Source organism: Lolium perenne, chromosome 3, assembly GCF_019359855.2.
Source record: "Lolium perenne isolate Kyuss_39 chromosome 3, Kyuss_2.0, whole genome shotgun sequence".
NCBI classification, from domain to species: Eukaryota; Viridiplantae; Streptophyta; class Magnoliopsida; order Poales; family Poaceae; genus Lolium; species Lolium perenne.
In genome coordinates, this window is record NC_067246.2 from 237,828,378 (window position 1) to 237,851,128 (window position 22,751).

The following is a 22,751-nucleotide window of genomic DNA, read 5'->3' on the forward strand; positions in this document are numbered from 1 at the left end:
ACCAATTCTTTTTATCCGGATTCTATAAATACTAGTGCCGGCAGACCGTGGAGAATGGAAAAAAATATAGATCTAGTGGCTAGCCTTGTGAATAACGTACAAAAAGCCTTAAAAAATACTCTCCCTATTGAGAACATCATAATCACAAGAAATTCCATAAAACCCGGCATAAAGCACACATTGTTACTCGAATTTGAGCCTTAAGCTGCACATTAATCCCTTCAACTAGTTAGCGACCATATTCATTATATTAGTTGGCATGGTCATGTGCGCAAAAGGTCTTAAATTGCTTACTCCTTGTCACAAAATCAGTGTTTCTTATTTCCATTAGAATTATGTTTTGCTAGGTTATTCTTTGTCAACATTCGGGAAGAAACACCCGTTTGAAAGGATCTAAATGTCCCATAGAGGTAGAGGTGAATATGTGTTCTAGAACAAGTATGGTTTTTTTAAATGGTGTGAAATTAACTAGCCGGAAAGTATTTTAAAGAAAACCCTAAATATCTAGGCTTCGGCAAGTGCACCAAAAGTCTATGATTACAAAAGATTTTCAATTACAAAAACAAACAAGCAATTAAAAGTCTACACAACATATATCAACAACCATTATCACCGTGGAATGTAAAGTGGACAAGATACCACCGGTGTTTCTACCGAAGTTTTGAATATCCACTGATATTATACTCCCTATTGGAGGGTACCCTTATTCCTTTTATGTATTGCGGTTGGGAATTTTTCGTTCTTCCATATGCAAGACATATTGAATTATTGTTTTTTCTAGCTCGAAACTAGCTTGAGATCGTCTCGAGATCATTACAAGCTAACTATGAACAAATTTTTACAGCGCAATCTTTAACTCGACGTAGTCTGAGCTCGCTCAAATTATAGTATGAGTAAAGATGAACCAAACTCGACTTTTTGCAACCCTACTCACAGCCCACTGCTTCCACCCGTAGATCAGCCCCTCAAGCGATGGTGGTCAGAAGAGGAGGTTGATGCCGCTGCCTGATCGTGGGTGCCGCCCCATCCACTGCACTAGGAAGCTTCCAGTAATGCCACCCTAGCAGCCCTATGGAGTCGCATCGTGATCCACCCACTCAGGCCCGTTGTCACCATGTCCAATGTTATCGGCAGTGGCGGCAAGGGTGATGCCTAGTTGGGACTTGGCGCGCTAGGGTTTGGCGGGCGAGGGGGCATTTGTTTTTTCCATAAGATGGCTACATAAATCCACCGGCGGAACAAGGAAAATAGAAACGACTATGCAACTTGTGTTCTTATCAGATGAATAGATGAACATTGATTGCTGATGGGCACTACCATATACGACGACTTCGATACTTTATTGTTAATTTTTCAAACTAAGCCAAGAGAACTTTTTCATTCAATTGATTTTTGATTTTTTGATCTGTCATGTTGTCGTTGGTCTATCGACAAAATCAGCAGCGATTAAAAAGAAAAGAGGCAGCGAACAAGAGTAGGTTTGTGGTGCCAAAACTTGCAAATAGATATGTAGGACTGTAGGGGGTTTGTACAAACTGCATGGTGGTGAAACATATCATGATCTATTTTTTTTTTTGAAATGGATCAAAGCCTCGCCTGCGCATCAACACACAACCTTTTATTGCATTATTCAAAGGAAAGGAGTTATGAAGTTGTACAACCCATGGATCACACAGAATATACATAAAGATCAACCAACAAAATAAAAGAAAAGTAGGGCTCTTAAGCTTCTTACAAGCCGCCAACCACACTGGTTGTAGATAGCCCGTGTTACCGTCTCTAGACGGTTGCATCCGGAATTTATGTGTCTGTTGCGCCTATAATAACATGTAAGACCATTTGCGGATCCAAAAACATGATCTGACCGTTGGTAGAAAATAATACGTCACCGATGAAAATTTGCAGATCTGCAGGACGTAGTCCATTTCAGGTGATATCGTTCCCGTCAAACCTTCCCTGGTGGCACCATGCGGTTGAATGCGCATCAACTTCCGAACAAAAAGCACCGAGCTTCCGAGGCCGGGTTTAATGAACCGAACGACTTGTTGTACCGAACAAAAGTGGTACAGTTCTTCTTGCCCCAGCTGTAGGTACACACAGCCGGCCGGTCATGGCCGATTGATGGCCTATAGGTCGTTGTTTGGTAGGTGCCACCAGCCACCAGCATCCGAGGCAAGCTAGCTAGCAGCAGTGTGCACTGCAACTTCGCCATGCAGCTTGTCCTTGTCGACAGGACCGATTATGGCCTACGTGTTGATTGGAGTTTGAGTTTGTCTGCTGGAATTATTGGGCACGGCCCCTTTGTGTGATCCATCAGCGATCTATGCATCGCCGTGAAGCGAGTAAATCGATTTCACAAGGTAGGTACCCTCGGAATAGAGAGGCTTCAGACGTTCGTACGAAATGGGAATCTTAGTTAGATCCAGCAAAACCCAAAATATCCGGCTGATCAATCATAGCTTCACGGATGAGACTTGATTACCCATTATTTTCCATTCTAGCACACGACCTGGGGCCCGTACGTGCACCGACAAATTGAGCAGTACGGTAGTCTCCTTTTCATACAGTATTTTTTTTGTCGCGATTTTAGTTTAACCTAAATCACGATAAGAATTATGAAACAGATAGACCAGAAAAAAGCATGTGGTAATAACTTAATATCAGTAGATACTCCATTACTCAGAGGCAATTCATCCGTACATACGATTCATCACGATTCCACATTGGCAGCTGGGTAGCTCAACCTTAAGTAGCGGAGTAGTAGTACGTAAGTAGTAACAACGATGTAGTACTAGCTTTGCAGCACACAAGGAGCAGTGATGCAATTAGGCACAGTTCAGCAATATATCACACAACGTATACGATGATCGCAAGCGGAAACGTACGCACGTGCCTTGTCTCATTCATGGATTGTACTGGTCGTTCTGGTCTTCCTCGAAGCCGTCGTCGTTCTGCTCGTTGTTGCCGTATCTCCCCGACCGCCTCTCGCCGCCGGGGCGCCCGTACCCGGAGCCGTTGTCCTCGGGCTCGGGGCGCGTCCGCACCGGGTTGGACTCGCGGCCGTAGCCGTACCTGTCGGCCTCCACGTCGTAGTAGTAGCGGCCGTTCTGGTACAGCCTCGTGTCGCTCATCCCGTAGTCGCCGCGCTTGCCCTTGCCGCCGTGGCGCATGTACGACAGCGGCCGGCCCCTGCCGCTGCCGTTCTCGGGGAACGCCGGCTCCTCCTTCTCGCCCGACGATTCTTCTTCTTGTTCTTGCACCGGGACAGCCGCCGCGGCCTCCGGCACGACGTTGGTGTTGGTGGTCGTCCGCTTCTCGGCGTCGTGGTGCACGCCGCGGCGGAAGTAGGCCGGCGGGTACTTCTCGTTCTCCTCGGGCCGGCCGTAGAGGCCGTACCCGCGGTTGCTTCCGCCGCTGGACGGCCGCGACGAGAATGCCGCCGGCGCGCTGTTGGCGTCGAACGCTTCCGTCGTGCCCGCCGTGGTGGTGTCCGCCGCCTTGTCGGCCTCGGCCACGACTTCGGGGCGAGTCATCTTGCTGAAGAACATGCGGCCGCCCCATGCCTCCACGCCGGGCGCCGCGGCGGCGAGGAGGACCGCCATGGCGAGGAGGAGGAGGTGGGACGCAGAGGAAGCCATGGGAGGAAGGAAGCGGCGATGGATCGTCGGTGGTAGCACAACGCAACGCAGCGCGCGTACCGTGTGTGTTTGTCTCCGTGCGCGCCCTCCCACCCGTATATGGCACACTTCTTTTGGGCTGCTGCTTAAGCTAGCTTGGAAAAGCAGCGGCGGACAGAAACTCCAGAAACTGTGCGCGGAGACTTCTTTGGGGCTTCTGGATTTTTTGGCTGATGTGGGTTCAGGGAGGACGAGCACGAGGTCAGCGCCGTTCGTGCAGAAGAAGCTCGAGCGATCTCGAGCTCTTGAGCTCGACGCTGGTTGGGGAGGTTGCGCCCGAGCTCGTCCGTTGGTGGTGAACAGACGACGAGGGCGGAGGTGGCCGTGGGCGGCGGCAGAGGAGGCCATTGGGCGGCGGCGGAGGAGGTCGTGGGCGGCGGCGGAGGTGGCCGTGGGGCAGTTGCAGAGGAGGCCGTGGGCGGCGGCGAAGGCGGCCATTGGGCGGCGGCGGAGGAGGCCGTGGGCGGCGACGAAGGCGGCCGTTGGGCGGCGGTGGAGGAGGCCGTGGGGCGGCGGGGGACGTGAGGTGGCGGAGGCGGCCGTGGGCGGTGACGGAGGAGGCCGTGGGGCGGCGGCGGCGGCGGAAGAACCCTAGCTTTTTACAGGGTCACGGGAGGAGACGGGAGCAGGTCGAGGCAGCGTTATGTTTTTCTTTTTTTCTTTAGAGCTCAAACAAATCGTTATATGTTGTCGTTGTTGTGTGGAGTGGCATTTGCTTGTAAATACTACTGAAAGAAAGGGGTAATTTGAGGTACCGGTTCGGTTTCCAAATAGAGAAGCTCGGGAAACTGCTCCCTACCAGTTTCTCCTATTACACTACGTAGGAGCTTCTCGGTGGAAAAAAGTCCAGATTAAGCCTGAGTGATCTTTTGGGCTTCAGCTGTCCACAACCTCGAAGCTGCTCAAGAAGCCCAAAAGAAGTCACCCTATATAGCCGTGCCGATATGCTACCACACCAGCTTATCGGTGTAGGATGATTGGTAGCAAGTGATGGTAGAGGTAGAACAGAAAGGGAAACAATTACGCAGGATAGATTGGAACGGGGCCCGTGCACGATACTGCGACGATGATCGATGCGCGGATTGCGGGGGCGAGGACGGAGGGCGTGAGTGCTTGCCTGCTTTGTACAGTCGGCATGATGGAATCGGGTATGCGCTGCGTGTGGCTGTGAGATCCACGAGACATTTGCGCAAGTCACGCATTGATGGAAGTGATGAAGTTTTTTTTTTTTTTTTGAGGGAAAGCCACCACGGCAACTTTATTAGAAATTAAACCACAATTACATCGTCTAGTAGCTTGCTCATTATACAGCTAGGAGGCTCATCGACCCAATTACAAGAATTTTTAGATTCAAAACAATACCTAGCAAGAGTATGAGCAACTACATTAATTTCCCGTGGACAATGTTTAAACTCGACTTTCCCTATAGCCGCTACAGACGTCATACACTCAACGAAGATAGCAGCTGAAGAACTCCACCAGAAATCTTCTCCATTGCAAGCATTCACCACATCCAAAGCATCTGATTCTACTTGGACCGCATTAAAACCCAAACTAGCTGCTAGAGCAAGACCATTGCGTATGGCATATGCTTCTGCTGCCGCTGCCGAATCAATATGTTGTAAATAATAGCAGGAGGCAGCTATAAATCTTCCCTGCGTATCTCTAATAACAGCTGCCGTAGCACCAGCTTGGATATCAACTTGAAAAGCAGCATCCACATTCACTTTCACAAATTTGGAGAGAGGGCGAGACCACTTCATCATACTCGGACCCGCATCACGCGTGTATGATTTCATAAAATTTGCAGTCAGTCCAAGTATGGATGTAGCACATGTTTTCACCTGTGGAACAGGTTCACCGTGAGTTCTTTTTCTCCTCAACCACCAAAGATACCAACATGTGGGGGGTGTATCAGGTGGAAACGTTCAGATCCTGAAAATCTGCAAATTTTCACTCAGGTCCGTTGGATCATGTACCAATGGTTCTGATCTGGAGTGAGCCTAGTCTGTGTCCTTTTACAAGTTAACGCCCGCTGCCACAACTAATAATAGTTTGCAGTCAGGCCCTTCATTGATGTTCTCCTTGACAAAATCAGGTTTGCCAGTACAGTAGGTGTCTCACCTTCCTGGACCTTCTTTGACTTTGGTCCTTCCTGTGCCACTTCCTCATTTCAAGATTTTTGGCTGTATACGATGACCTGATTTTCTGTTTCACAAAATTGACTAAAACAAGTATGTGCCCGTGGTAAATATTTTTCTTTAGTAAAAAAACATTTTAGCTAAAGCTAGCACCAATGTTGGCTCCCAGTGAAACAATTATTTGTATCGATGGAGAACTGAATAATAGAACTATAAAATTCCTTTACAACACTCGCAATCTAGATACTTTAAAAGACCATTAATCTTCAACACATAGGTAAATAAGTATCAATTAAGCATCATGTCTCCAGCAAATGATTTTGAAACCATCGCATGGATCAAATTGAGCATGGAATGCAGCATGGCATTAGGCATCAGGTGGCCAGTACAAAACTTCCAGATTAGTTCTACAAATCTCAACTAATACAAAAGTTCTTGTAATATACAAATATTTCGAATATTGCAAGACAACTAATATCCCGTGACGGCATCAGCTGCCGAATGGACCTAGAGATTAGTGCTTCAAATTTCTGCACATAAGCAAAAGTTCCATGAGATGATAATGAAAGCGACTTGATATACTCGTGGAATACATTGGACAGACTTTGGGATGGTCAAACTACAAATACTGATTGCACAGCACGACAGGAGCTACATAATGGATAAATGGAGCATGGAACTCAACATGTTAAACCATTGGATTCCCTTATCCAATTTGAGGAGCTTATGTCGTGCTTGAGGAGGCAGGTCATTCGAGAACTGAAACAAATACAATCTGCCGCCACAAATCCATCAGTTCCCTTTGCAATAGAGTATCATGAAACCTAGTACATGTACATAGCTTCAATTTCCAAGATAAAAAAATACGATATCATTTAAATATGCATTCTGGTTTGTTTCCAGTGGAAAATAGATACCCCTGCCTGAATGTGAGGGCAAAAAAAGAGCTCAATAAGTAACTCTGTTACAGATAGCATTGACACAATTTAGTTTTGCAAACTCGAGCTAGCATTTTCACATAGCAGAAATATTCACAGAGCAATGGTTTATATCTCACTAAAAAATGATAGAATCAAAACCAGTTTTAACTTTCTCATTGCATCTCACATCAAGTGTCTAAGCGTTTACAGACGACTCCATCACTGAATACTCCAAACTTTTAATAGACAAAGTATCAATTAGCCTACTTTTGTTTTCCCAGATTAGGCATAGCAAACCAAACGTGCAAACTCAATGGGTTCTGTATATATCACTGAATCTCTTAAGACTAATGCTCCACCAATAACTCAAAGGCAACATGAAACCATCATATGGATCAACAGATCATGGTTAAACTACGTATAGTGATTGCAAAGCAAGAAATTTCTGCAAGGTTAAACTCACCCCGTGGTGGACGAACTGAATAGAGAACCCTAGGTTCAGGTGTGCACGCGTACATCTTGCAGCAGGGCGAGGACCAAGCAGCGTGCGGCAGCGGAGAAATGAGGCCGCAAAACTGCCCAGCAAGGACCGCGAACTGCCTCGCGCTGGCGAGCTGGGCTTGGCCGGTTTGGGCAGCGTCGCCATGGTGGTCGTGCTCAGATCGGGACCGGGGAGAGATGAGAGAGATGGGGAATTCGTTTGCTGTACAGGACACAGAGGGACAGGGACTAAGGTGACAGAGGAATAGATCTGTAGGGGTTCTGTACAAAGTGCACGGTGGCTGAGGCGTACGACGAGATCTGACCACTTGTTGCTGATCCGATGGCTATGGCGCGCATTTGCAGATTTGCAGAAACTGATGCATTTTCAGGTGATACGTTCCCCCAACATGTGACACCAATCAACTCTTGAACTCGTATTTGAGGCATATTTGGCATAGAACTAGCTGGTTGTCTCAGCAAATATGCCCAAGAAGACCACACGCATGAAGTTAATTTGCCCAGCTCGATGGAGCACTTGGCTGCGTGAGGTTTTTCCTTCTATTCGCTCTGGCTGCGTGAGTTCATGAATGCCAGTTGGGCTGGGCTTGGTGGGCTGAGATGCTCGTAAGCGCGCCAACAACTAAGACTCTCTTTTATAAAATATCGGTTATAAGCTGGATATGATGAAAGCATATGATCGGATTCAATGGGACTATTTGGAGGCCATCATGACAAAGTTGGGATTTTCTCAGCAATGGATTTCTGTGATCATGGGGATGGTGAGATCTGTCTCTTTCTTTGTTCTGTTCAATGGTAGTAAATTGGAGAAGTTTAAACCTACAAGAGGTATTAGACAAGGTGATCCTATTTCACCCTATTTGTTCTTGTTAGCAGCGGAGGGCCTTTCGTGCCTATTAAAAGTTTATGATCAGTCATCTCACCTTGGTGGAATTAAGGTGGCTCCATCAGCACCACCGGTGAACCACTTGTTATTCGCGAATGACAGCCTGTTGTTTTTCAAGGGAAGTAGAGAGGGAGCGGAGGAATTGTCTAGCCTTTTGGAGATCTACTGTCTAGCTTCTGTACAGAGGATTAACAGGGGAAAATCTTCAGTTTTTTTTACTAAAGGTGTACCTCAATTGATAAGATATATGGTCAAACAAATCCTTGAGGTGGAGAACGAAGACTTGAATGATAGATACTTGGGAATGCCCACAAATGTTGGAAGCTCAAGGTACGAAACTTTTAAATTCCTGAAGGATAGGGTGTGGAGTAAGATCAAAAGGTGGTTGGAGAAAATCCTCTCAGCGGGAGGAAAGGAGGTGCTTATTAAGTCAGTTGCACAGGCTATCCCGGTATATTCAATGGCATGTTTCAGGCTGCCCCGTGGTTTATGCGAGCACATTAATTCACTCATCCGCCAATTCTGGTGGGGAAGTAAACATGGGAAGAGGAAAGTGGCATGGGTATCTTGGGAAGACATGACACACCCAAAACACATGGGAGGTCTTGGTTTTAAGGATCTGGAGCTGTTTAATTTATGCCTTTTGGCCCGGCAATCATGGAGGATTTTGCAACAGCCAAACTCGCTTAGTGCTCAGATTTTGAAGGCGTCATATTTCCCTTGTTCGTCAATTTTGGAGGCTGAGCTCGGGTCTCATCCCTCTCAAATATGGCGATCAATTTTGGATGGCAGAGAGGTGATGGTTCAAGGTTTAATAATGGGGATAGGAGATGGCACAACGACCAACATTTGGTTGGATAACTGGATGCCGCATGATAATATGTTGAGGCCTATTGTGTCTCTTAAACCAAACCCACCTCAGCTAGTTTCGGGATTGATCGATGAAACACAAGCAACCTGGCGTGAAGAGGTAATTCGCGAGTTCTTTCTGCCAATGGATGCCGCTGCAATTTTAAGTATCCCTTTGAGTACTCGGAGACAACATGTCTTCAGGGCCTGGCACTACGATCATAATGGCATGTTCTCAGTAAAATCGGCATATCGCATGTTGATGGTAACAAAAATGCATAGAGAGAATTATTAGGGGAATCTCGGGCCATCCAATTTAGAAGCTGGGGAAAAGGGTTGGAGCTCTCTATGAAAAACTTTGGTACCTTCAAAGGTTAGAGTGTTCCTATGGAGATTAGCCAAACAGTCTCTTCCAACTGCCAATCTTCTTCAACATCGCAATATGTCTCATTCTAGTTCTTGCTCGATTTGTGGTGCTATGGACTCTTGGAGGCATTCTTTACTAGAGTGTATATGGCGGCAAGTGTATGGGCTTTAGCGGATGATCTGATGGTAGAGAATATGATGATGAATAGTGAGCCAAGTGCTAAACAGTGGTTGTTTTATATATTGGGGTCACTGCCACATGATCAGTTCACACGTCTAACTGTCACACTATGGGCAATTTGGACGACTCGAAGAAAAGCTATACATGAGGAGATTTTCCAGAGTCCTTTGTCTACCCATAAATTTAAAAATTCTTACTTGATGGAGTTGAGAAGCCTAGAGAAACCACTGAGCAGTGTTACAGCCAGGATGCCTATTCCTTCTAAGAAGAATCACTGGATCCCACCTCCTGGTGTGGTAGCGAAGATCAATGTAGATGGAGCTGTTGCTAAAATAGCGAACAAGGGATCGACATCTGTTGTATGTCGGGATCACAATGGTATGTACTTAGGCTCGTGAGTGATGATCTTAGATGGAATAACGGACCATGCTTGTCTCGAGACATTGGCATGCACGGAAGCTCTAGCGGAGGACCTGATTCTTTCAGTGATATATGTGGCGTCGGATTGCAAGCAAGTGGTCAAAGATATACATGAAGGCAGTATGGGTAGACATGGAGCAATTGTTTCTGAAATAAATCATAGGACTACTTTGTTCCAGGAGTGTAGTTTCATTTTTGAAAGTAGAGCTTCGAATTTTGAAGCACACAATTTAGCCAAGCATAGTTTAGCTCTTGGGGTTGGCCGTCATATATGGCTGGGAACTCCTCGTTCTGTGACAATCCATGTAATTGTTGATTTCGTTGAATAAAGAGCTTGGCTGATTGTCTGAAAAAATCGGTTGTTTTTCCAAACAAATTACTCCGTCTGACCCATGCTAGTTACAACTAATATAGATGTATCTATGTATATCTTAGTTATAGATACATCTATAGTAGTGGCAAGTAATATAAATCAGAGGTAGTAATTTTTTCATAACATGCATTAAAATGACTGGACTTATACCTAAATAAAGCCCAACGAGGTTTATAAGGATACATCACACAACATACAGATGTTACCGGCTTTAGCTTATAGACCCGACCATCGGCCAGAAAGTTTTAGGACAAAACTACTAAGATCAACAAACGGTCGGTACAACAACAACTACCGGTCAACTCTATAAACGTTGACCAACGGAGGAATGATCTGTCCCTTGGTTATATGTTGTTAGATATGATGTGACTTCCAACGAATTACCGCTACAGATGATATCCCATTCAGTCTGTCCGTACAACGAATTACCGCTACAGGGGGATTCGAACTCAGGTGGGTTCGGCTCAACACCAGAGCACAAGCCACCAAGTTAGCACTACCAGTCAGCTCTTGGTGTACCATGGGTTTAAGTAGGGATGAAGAGTCGACGAAGCATCTTCGGCACCAGGGTATAGGCATGGCATATCTTTACACTTTGAAGGGGCACCACAATTGTAAAAAAAACATTGTTTTGAAGACAAACTCAACATGTTAATTAGGAAACTTTGAATCAATATTAAACTTGTTACAAGTGTTTCAGAGTGCCCAACACAGGGCAACAAACAAGTTATCCAAGCAAGTTTCCTAGATTACTCAGAAGGTTCTGCAATATGCAAATGAACTGTGGAAACGAGACCGAACACCAAGCATTTCATGCACACCACTCCACATAAATTTTGCTACCGCACAACTAATTAAAGAAAGTATAATCAAAATCTTCCAGCTACTCACAAAGGACCAACGATCGTTGGACGGACCATTTCCTTTATGGATTTGGTCGCCAGAACAAAGCCTACCTCTAACAAGCTACCAGCTAAAGATTTTGATTTGAGAGAGCATACTAAACAATGTTTGACATAAGGTGGACATTCACCCTTTCATATTTTTTAGGTGGGACATATGTTATGGTATATAAGAAGAATCACAAGGCTCCAGAGCCCACGAAACCGAATCAGCATCCATGCTAGGCTGATATCTTCGTTATTTTCGCAAAACCCAGACCCATTGAGAGGGCTCTTCCACGACGAAAGAGGCTAGAACTCATGAACATGACACATAAACATGTATTCATATAAGTATGAACATCTAGCTTGACGAACTTCAAAATCTTATTGATGTTTTAAAAAAATCTTACTTGTGTTGAACATTTTTTTAAGAAAATAACATTATTTATAGAAAGTACTGTTTTTTGAGATACATATGAAGCAAATAAATATGTTTATCAGATTTTACAAAAATATTTTTTCCAAGCAACCCACGAGGGGATCAAATTCCATTACCAGCATGATAACGAAACACATGCACGATGGCCTCCAGCATTCCAGTTATGTGCTACCCACAGAAAGAAAAGACCGTCGTCTACTGCTAGCGTTTTTAAATCAGGACAACAACAAAACGAACCGACAAACATAGCCATCTTGAGCAAAATTACAAAATGATCAAACCTCCTCATCGACTTCCATCCTATCATCACCAGTGTCCGGTTTCGGAGCCTCAAGAAAGCGAACAGAAGCAGACCCATTCCTCGAATCACTTGCACCCATCTCGTTGGCCAGAGTAGCAAGCCTAATAAGATTGCCGGCGCCAGACCGAATGTCCTCTGCATCGGAGAGATAAGTAAAGCTACTCAATAGTACACAAAAACAATAGAGTACTGATTAGCTCGATAGGAGATCTAATGAGCTTGCTCTGTTTTCTTAGTTTTCATATTGCCCAACCACTCATCTTTTACCTAGTCTTCTCTCCAAGGAAACCCATCTCAGCTATAGTGGTTCTTCTCGCACACACAGGAGTACCCAAAAAATTAATTGGCCATTTCCCTTTATAACAGTTGAATAGATGAGCATAACACTAAGTTTTGTCATCATCCCCCGAAATCATCATGACTTCACTTTTCTCAAAGTTAATTTTTAAGCCAAACGTAGATTCAAAAACTACGGAGTGGGCTAACTAGGTTGGCCCATATTACGTTCAGGGGTTGTGCGGCCCTGGGTAGCAGCCGACCTGGTCGGTGTATAGGAACTACAAAAGGTCTCGACTCAGGAGCCGCGAACAGCTAGAATGTGGGTTTTTGGAGGCCCATCCCGCTGTCGAAAACCTTGCTTTAGTCGAAATTTGCTGAAATATCTTTTTCATTTTTTCTCTTTCTCTTCCTTTTTCATTTCTTGTTTTTGTTCATTTACTTGTTTAATATGATTTAAAAAATATTTTTGAGAAATTTCAGATTTTATAATATCCGTTTTTTGAAAATATTATATTTTGAGAAAAAAGAGATTTGAAAAATATTCAATTTTGTAATTTTTTTATAAAATATGTTTTGATTTGACCAAATATCAAGGTTTTAAAAATGTTTAAAATAATTTTGAAATAATTTTTTTTTATTTGAACAAACTTTAAAATATTTTTTTATAATATCCATGTTTTAATAAATTGAACATTTGTTAAGTTTGATTTTTTTGAAATTTGAATATTTTTTGAATTGAACAAATTTTGGATATGAACTTTTTAAGTTTAATTTCTAAACATTTTTTAAATCTTGATATTTTCGAATCTGAAATTAAAAATAACAAAAATATAAAAGAAACATAAAAAAGAACAAATGAAAATAAAAAAACAGGGAAAAAAGAAACACAAGAGAAAATAACGAAAAAGGAGGAAGCCCGCGCCTAACTGGGCCGGCCCGTACCGTGCGCAGGGTGTACGCGCCGCACCTGGTCGGTATATAGTGTTTGCTGTTCGTTGCCCGATCCTAGAAATAGCTGTCGTTAACTTGTGCCAGCTAATTAGGCTTGGTGATAGTTGAGGTACCTACAACGTTCAGCTCCTGGGCTGGGCTGAACGAGGGACCAGGCTTCAAAAATAAGCAGCGGTAACTTGTTTCGTCACGGCCCCACGTACAGTGGAAATTATTACTAATTCATATTTGCAAATAAAGGCTCCACTTAGAGGTAAAATAATTACCTATTCAATTTTCAAATAAACATTAAAACGTTGCACCTCTCTCGAGTAGGCAATTCCACATTTGTAAAAAAAATCTAACTATGTTGTGGGCTTGTGGCTAAAGGTCCAACCTATAAATTGCCGGATAAAATTGAGAGAACCATGATTAAACTTTTCTCGATGAATTAATTAAAATTTTAAAAAAGCAACCATGGCATGTGAAAAGTACAACCTATAAATACAGACATAGCTAAAATAGAAATACAAATTTGGTTGCACTTTTATTGGTGAGGAATATTTGCACACTTTTAAAAACTGAAACCATAGTGTGCAAAAAATGCAACCTATAAAGAACCAGATATGACTAAAATTTAAAAAGTACATATGCAATGCTTGGTTGCACTTCTTCTACCAATGAGTTATAGTTGCAAAAGGCGCAATTATTATGTCACAAAAAGTGCAAAGTATATGAAAAGTAATACAAAATAATGGAAAATAATTATAGAACCATGCTTGACTGTTCTTCTTAAGGTTGAGGTTTTGTCAAAGAAAAATACAACTATGAAGGAAATAGAAAAATATTCTTTAAAAATATGTATAACAATAATGAGAAGGAATGCAAAGGAAAATAAAAACTAAAAAACACTATCATTACAAAAAAAACTTTGAATTTGCCATTTGTAATCAACAAATCTTGTTTATTTTCACGAAAAGAGTGGTTTAGCATTCTTTATCAAATTGTCGTATTGCCTTTGGACATCAAAGGAGGTCTAGTCGGGCTGGTTGTGCACTGACTTTGGAGGCATCATGAGAGGCTTGCTTCCTACTACTTGCCTCATTGTGTTTCTTAACAGACACACAAAGGAATGTGTTGTCCGTTTGATAAGGGCATCTCTAATGGGGCGACGCGACCATCTGCATCCGCGCGATTAAAAATGGGATAGCAAACCTAGCGGTCCGATGCATAGTGATTGGGTTATCTGCGGAAACGCAAACGCGGTCTAAATATGCATCGAGTTTCCGTCTCCATAGACATGATCGCGACGAGTGTCCGCAAAATCTCGCGTAGGACCCACGCGTCAGTGGCTCGAACGCTGCTAACATTCTCGCCAGTGGCCATTCCCAATTCACAAAATCAAAGTTGAATGGCGCCAACACTGCAATCCATTGATATGGACGTCCTCGTCGCCACAGCTACCATGGATTCCAAGCAAACCCTCCCAGCCACCGCCCCGGACTCCCCCATAGCCACCACCACAGCCCCATTGGAGACCGCATCTCCGGTCGACTCAAAGCGTGCCACCACCAGCGGCCAGGAAGCTAAGCCGAAGGTGCCAAAGAAGTTGTTGTCGAAGGAGGAGAAAGGCGTCAAGGCCGCGAAGCGTCGCGACCGACATAAGATTCTGAAGGAGAGGAATGCAGTGGCGGCGTCCGCCCAGCAGGTGTAGTCCGTTGCCCAAATGGCGTGGGAGATACAGGTGAAAGCCGACGCCCCACGTAGGCCTCCATCCTGGCCTCCATCCGAGCCTAGCAGAGGCCATGCTCTTCGTCAAGCAAGAGATGATTGTGGGCGTCGCTCCCCCGACCTCGTTGGTGAGATTGGTAAGTTCCCAGCTGCGTCTTGGAATGCCTGCACCCTCGCAGGTCCACGCGGTGTCACGGTTCGCCTCCGGCGTCGCGTTAATCCAGTTCAACAGGGCCCATGTTGCCGACCTGAACCGAACACCGAGGAGCGGTGACTCGTGCCCGGACGCGACACAAAAGACACGACAGGTCCTGGAGGAGAGCATGCCGGTACCCCGCACCCTATTTGAGGAAATGACACCATCTGCCCCGATGATGGACGTTGCTCTCTCGTTGTCTCGCTTTGTTGTATGTCATTCGTCTGACGTCCGATGATTCGTAGGCCTATTGGACGGTATGTAGTGAGTGCGATATCCATGCCATGGTCTTCGGCGGCGGCTTCGACACAGGATCCTGGTCTAGAGACGTAGGAACAGTGGAAACATACGCTAGATGGGACGGACATCGACGGAGAACGGTTGTTCTCCACCCAACCCACGCAGCAAACAACCGGGCCTATCCTACCCAGGGATGATGCCGGTAAGAAGAAGGGGAGAGCCACAGGACCAGGGGATTCAATGACGACGAGGACAAATGTTTGGGCGATGCGTGTCTCACGACCAACAATGACTGCATAAATGGTGCCCAGCAAAAGGGCAAAGTCTACTGGGCCAAGGTGGCCCATGAATACGAAGAGAGAAAGCACCACAAGATCTACGAGATGCACAGCAAATGTAGAAAGAGTCCATCTGAAAAATATGGACCTACATCAAAGAAGAGACCTCAACGTTCTGTGCCGCCGTCGATCATGTTGTTTCCCACCCCGAGAGAGGCACGGGCATGCTGACAGTGGTAAAGAAACAAGCATCATCACTCCATCTATGTATTTAGCATTAGCAAACTATGAACCTAACTTTTAGCAATTGCAGGTACCCAGGGCCTTGAGGAAATTGAGGGCAACTCATAGGAAGGGCTTCTATATGGTCCATTGCTGGGAAAAGCTGAAGGACGTGCCGAAGTGGAGGATTACCTATGCAACCTACAATGAAGCTGTCAAGAATGGGACAGTCACGTTGGTCGTGGACAGCGAAGACGACAAACCTAGGCAGAAAGCCCTTCCACCTCAGCCCCGGGGCCATAAGGCTACTGATGACGCGTGAAGCACACGTCCGTTGGGAACCCCAAGAGGAAGGTGTGATGCGTACAGAAGCAAGTTTCCCTCAGTAAGAAACCAAGGTTATCGAACCAGTAGGAGATGAAGGCCACGTGAAGGTTGTTGGTGAAGGAGTGTAGTGCGGCGCAACACCAGGGATTCCGGCGTCAACGTGGAACCTGCACAACACAATCAAAATACTTTACCCCAACTTAACAGTAAGGTTGTCAATCTCACCGGCTTGCTGTAAACAAAGGATTAAACGTATGGTGTGGAGAATGATGTTTGTTTGCAAAGAACAGCAGAGAACAATGATTGCAGTAAATTGTATTTCATATGTAAAAGAATGGACCGGGGTCCACAGTTCACTAGTGGTGTCTCTCCAATAAGATAAATAGCATGTTGGGTGAACAAATTATAGTTGGGCAATTGACAAATAGAGAGGGCATAGCAATGCACATACATATCATGATGACTAATATGAGATTTACTTAAGGCATTACGACAAAGAACATAGACCGCTATCCAGCATGCATCTATGCCTAAAAAGTCCACCTTCGGGTTAGCATCCGCACCCCTTCCAGTATTAAGTTGCAAACAACAGACAATTGCATTAAGTACTGTGCGTAATGTAAACAATACAAATATCCTTAGACAAAGCATTGATGTTTTATCCCTAGTGGCAACAGCACATCCATAACCTTAGAACTTTCTCACATCGTCCTGCATTCAATGGAGGCATGAACCCACTATCGAGCATAAATACTCCCTCTTGGAGTCACAAGTATCAACTTGGCCAGAGCCTCTACTAGCAACGGAGAGCATGCAAGATCATAAACAACACATATATGATAGATCAATAATCAACTTGACATAGTATTCCATATTCATCGGATCCCAACAAACACAACATGTAGCATTACAAATAGATGATCTTGATCATGATAGGCAGCTCACAAGATCTAAACATGATAGCACAAGAGGAGAAGACAACCATCTAGCTACTGCTATGGACCCATAGTCCAAGGATGAACTACTCACGCATCCGTCTGGAGGCGGGCATGGTGATGTAGAGCCCTCCGGTGATGATTCCCCTCTCCGGCAGGGTGCCGGAGGCGATCTCCTGAATCCCCCGAGATGGGATTGGCGGCGGCGGCGTCACAGTAACTTTTCTCGTATCGTGGCTCTCGGTACTAGGGTTTTCGCGACGGAGAGATTAAATAGGCAAAGGGGCAGAGTCGAGGGATGCTCGAGGGGCCCACCCCATAGGGCGGCGCGGCCAGGGGTGGGGCCGCGCCCCCCTAGGGTGTGGCCGCCTCGTCGCCCCTCTTCGTCTCCTCTTCGAACTTCTGGAAGGCTCCGTGGAAAATAAGACCGTGGGCTTTTGTTTCGTCAAATTCCGAGAATATTTCCTGTGTAGGATTTCTGAAACCAAAAACAGCAGAAAACAAGAACTGGCGCTTCGGCATCTTGTTAATAGGTTAGTGCCGGAAAATGCATCAAAATGATATAAAGTGTATATAAAACATGTGAGTATTGTCGTAAAACTAGCATGGAACATAAGAAATTATAGATACGTTTGAGACGTATCAAGCATCCCCAAGCTTAGTTCCTACTCGCCCTCGAGTAGGTAAACGATAACAAGGATAATTTCCGAAGTGACATGTGCTGCGCGTAGTTGACGTATGTCTTTCCGTTCAACACGCGTCCGTCGGGAACCCCAAGAGGAAGGTGTGATGCGTACAACAGTAAGTTTCCCTCATTAAGAAACCAAGGTTTATCGAACCAGTAGGAGCCAAGAAGCACGTCGAAGGTTGATGGCGGCGGAGTGTAGTGCGGTGCAACACCAGGGATTCCGGCGCCAACGTGGAATCTGCACAACACAACCAAATTACTTTGCCCCAATGTGACAGTGAGGTTGTCAATCTCACCGGCTTGTTGTAACAAAGGATTAGATGTATAGTGTGGATGATGATGTTTGCAGAGAACAGTAGAACGAGTATTGCAGTAGATTGTATTCGGTGTAAAAGAATGGACCGGGGTCCACAGTTCACTAGTGGTGTCTCTCCCATAAGATAAATAGCATGTTGGGTGAACAAATTACAGTTGGGCAATTGACAAATAAAGAGGGCATGACCATGCACATACATGTTATGATGAGTATTGTGAAATTCAATTGGGCATTACGACAAAGTACATAGACCGCTATCCAGCATGCATCTATGCCTAAAAAGTCCACCTTCAGGTTATCATCCGAACCCCCTCCAGTATTAAGTTGCAAACAATAGACAATTGTATTAAGTATGGTGCGTAATGTAATCAACAAATACATCCTTAGACATAGCATTGATGTTTTATCCCTAGTGGCAACAACACATCCACAACCTTAGGGGTTGCTGTCACTCCCCCAGATTTAATGGAGACATGAACCCACTATCGAGCATAAATACTCCCTCTTGGGTTACAAGTATCAACTTGGCCAGAGCCTCTACTAGCAACGGAGAGCATGCAAGATCATAAACAACACATAGATAGATTGATAATCAACATAGCATAGTATTCCATATTCATCGGATCCCAACAAACGCAACATGTAGCATTACAGATAGATGATCTTGATCATGTTAGGCAGCTCACAAGATCCGACAATGATAGCACAATTAGGAGAAGACGACCATCTAGCTACTGCTATGGACCCATAGTCCAGGGGTGAACTACTCACACATCACTCCGGAGGCGACCATGGCGGTGAAGAGTCCACCGGGAGATGATTCCCCTCTCCGGCAGGGTGCCGGAGGCGATCTCTTGAATCCCCCGAGATGGGATTGGCGGCGGCGGCGTCTCTGGAAGGTTTTCCGTATCGTGGCTCTCAGTACTGGAACTATTATCGACGAAGGCTTATGTAGGCGGAAGGGTAGGTCAGGAGGCGCCACGAGGGCCCCACACGCCAGGGCCGCGCGGCCAGCACCTGGGCCGCGCCGCCCTGTTGTGTGGGCGCCTCGTCGCCCCACTTCGTTTCCCTTTCGGACTTCTGGAAGCTTCGTGGAAAAATAAGATCCTGGGCGTTGATTTCGTCCAATTCCAAGAATATTTCCTTACTAGGATTTCTGAAATCAAAAACAGCAGAAAATAGCAACTGGCTCTTCGGCATCTCGTTAATAGGTTAGTGCCGGAAAATGCATAAATATGACATAAAGTATATATAAAACATGTGAGTATCATCATAAAAGTAGCATGGAACATAAGAAATTATCGATACGTTGGAGACGTATCAGCATCCCCAAGCTTAGTTCCTACTCGTCCCGAGTAGGTAAACGATAACAAAGATAATTTCTGAAGTGACATGCCATCATAATCTTGATCATACTATTGTAAGCACATGTAATGAATGCAGTGATTCGAAGCAATGGTAAATATAAGGAGTAAACAATTGAATCATATAGCAAAGACTTTTCATGAATAGTACTTTCAAGACAAGCATCAATAAGTCTTGCATAAGAGTTAACTCATAAAGCAATAAATTCAAAGTAAAGGTATTGAAGCAACACAAAGGAAGATTAAGTTTCAGTGGTTGCTTTCAACTTGTAACATATATATCTCATGGATATTGTCAACATAAAGTAATATAACAAGTGCAATATGCAAGTATGTAGGAATCAATGCACAGTTAACACAAGTGTTTGCTTCTTGAGGTAGAAGGAAATGGGTGAACTGACTCAACATAAAACTAGAAGAAAGGCCCTTCGCAGAGGGAAGCATTGATTGCTATATTTGTGCTAGAGCTTTTATTTTGAAAACAAGAAACAATTTTGTCAACGGTAGTAATAAAGCATATGTATCATGTAAATTATATCCTACAAGTTGCAAGCCTCATGCATAGTATACCAATAGTGCCCGCACCTTGTCCTAATTAGCTCGGATTACCTGGATTACCATCGCAATACATATGTTTTAACCAAGTATCACAAAGGGGTACCTCTATGCCGCCTGTACAAAGGTCTAAGGAGAAAGCTCGCATTGGATTTCTCGCTTTTGATTATTCTCAACTTAGACATCCATACCGGGACAACATAGACAACAGATAATGGACTCCTCTTTAATGCATAAGCATTTAGCAACAAATAATATTCTCATAAGAGATTGAGGATAGTTGTCCAAAACTGAAACTTCCACCATGGATCATGGCTTTAGTTAGCGGCCCAATGTTATTCTCTAACAATATGCATACTCAAACCATTCAACTCATGGTAAATCGCCCTTACTTCAGACAAGACGAACATGCATAGCAACTCACATGATATTCAACAAAGGGTAGTTGATGGCGTCCCCAGGAACATGGTTATCGCTCAATGAGCAACTTATAAGAGATAAGATGCATAAGTACATATTCAATACCACAATATTTTTTAGGCTATTTGTCCCATGAGCTATATATTGCAAAGATAAATAATAGAAATTTTAAAGGTAGCACTCAAGCAATTTACTTTGGAATGGCGGAGAAATACCATGTAGTAGGTAGGTATGGTGGACACAAGTGGCATAGTGTTTGGCTCAAGGATTTTGGATGCATGAGAAGTATTCCCTCTCGATACAAGGTTTAGGCTAGCAAGGTTATTTGAAACAAACACAAGTATGAACCGGTACAGCAAAACTCACATAAAAGACATATTCTAAGCATTATAAGACTCTACACCGTCTTCCTTGTTGTTCAACCCTTACTAGAAAATATCTAGACCTTAGAGAGACCAATCATGCAAACCAAATTTTAACAAGCTCTATGTATTTCTTCATTAATAGGTGCAAAGTATATGATGCAAGAGCTTAAACATGAGCACAACAATTGCCAAGTATCACATTATTCAAGTTATTATACCAATTACCACATGTAGCATTTCCCGTTTCCAACCATATAACAATTTAGCGAAGCGGTTCAACCTTCGCCATGAATATTATGAGTAAAGCCTAAGGACATATTTGTCCATATGCAACAGCGGAGCGTGTCTCTCTCCCACACAATGAATGCTAGGATCCAACTTTATTCAAACAAAACAAAAATAAAAACATACAAACGCTCCAAGTAAAGCACATAAGATGTGATGGAATAAAAATATAGTTTCACTAGAGGAACCTGATAATGTTGTCGATGAAGAAGGGGATGCCTTGGGTATCCCCAAGCTTAGACGCTTGAGTCTTCTTGAAATATGCAGGGATGAACCACCGGGGCATCCCCAAGCTTAGAGCTTTTACTCTCCTTGATCATATTGTATCATCCTCCTCTCTTGATCCTTGAAAACTTCCTCCACACCAAACTCAAAACAACTCATTAGAGGGTTAGTACATAATCAAAATTCACATGTTCAGAGGTGACATAATCATTCTTAACACTTCTGGACATTGCACAAAGCTACTGAAAGTTAATGGAATAAAAAAATCCATCAAGCATAGCAAAACAGGCAATGCGAAATAAAAGGCAGAATCTGTCAAAACAGAACAGTCCGTAAAGACGAATTTTATAGGTGCACCAGACTTGCTCAGATGAAAATGCTCAAATTGAGTGAAAGTTACGTACATATCTGAGGATCACTCATGTAAATTGGCAGAATTTTCTGAGTTACCTACAGAAACTATTGCTCAAATTCGTGACAGCAAGAAATCTGTTTCTGCGCAGCAATCCAAATCTACTATGAACCTTACTATCAAAGACTTTACTTGGCACAACAATGCAACAAAATTAAGATAAGGAGAGGTTTCTACAGTAGTAACAACTTCCAAGACTCAAATATAAAATAAAAGTACTATAGTAAAATAAACACATGGGTTATCTCCCAAGAAGTGCTTTCTTTATAGCCATTAAGATGGGCTCAGTAATTTTAATGATGCACTCCCAAGAAATAAGAGTTGAAGCAAAAGAGAGCATCAAAAAGCAAATTCAAAATACATTTTAAGTCTAACCCACTTCCTATGAAAAGGAATCTTGTAAATAAACAAGTTCATGAAGCATAATGCAACAAGCATAGAAAGACTAGACAAGCGCAACTTCAAGATTTTCAGCAAAAAGAGAGGTGTTTTAGTAACATGAAAGTTTCTACAACCATATTTTCCTCTCTCATAATAATATCCAGTAGCATCATGAGCAAACTCAACAGTATAACTATCAAATGAAACATTCTTATCATGAGTCTCATGCATAAAATTATTACTCTCCACATAAGCATAATCAATTTTATTAGTTGTAGTGGGAGCAAATTCAACAAAGTAGCTATCATTATTATTCTCATCAAGTGTAGGAGGCATAGTATAATCATAATAAAATTTACTCTCCATAGTAGGTGGCACCAAAACACCACTATCATTATAATCATCATAAATAGGAGGCAAAGTATCATCAAAGAAAATTTTCTCCTCAATGCTTGGGGGACTAAAAATATCATGCTCATCAAAACCAGCTTCCCCAAGCTTAGATTCTTCCATAGCTTTAGAAATAATAGTGTTCATACTAATAACATTTCTACTAGCATGCAAATAAGGTTCAATAGGTTTTTTAATTTTCGCATCAAACAATCCATGTCTTAACTCAGGAAATAGCTTCAAAAGCTCACTGTTACTTTCCATTATACTTAAC

At 43.7% G+C, this 22,751-nt stretch overlaps 1 protein-coding gene and 1 long non-coding RNA gene across 2 annotated transcripts; both read right to left on the minus strand.

Annotated features, from left to right (window-relative positions):
* Positions 1–2,644: 2,644 nt before the first annotated feature.
* LOC127343915 (uncharacterized) lies at positions 2,645–3,812 on the minus strand. Its single transcript, XM_051370124.2, has one exon. It carries the CDS (start codon positions 3,636–3,638, stop codon positions 2,904–2,906), a length of 735 nt encoding a protein of 244 aa, XP_051226084.2. The 5' UTR covers positions 3,639–3,812; the 3' UTR covers positions 2,645–2,903.
* A 2,265-nt stretch (positions 3,813–6,077) lies between these two features.
* LOC127343914 (uncharacterized) lies at positions 6,078–7,547 on the minus strand. Its single transcript, XR_007877622.2, has 2 exons — positions 7,202–7,547; positions 6,078–6,642 (listed from the first exon to the last, which is right to left on the minus strand). It is a non-coding gene; the product is annotated as an uncharacterized lncRNA (long non-coding RNA).
* Positions 7,548–22,751: the final 15,204 nt, after the last annotated feature.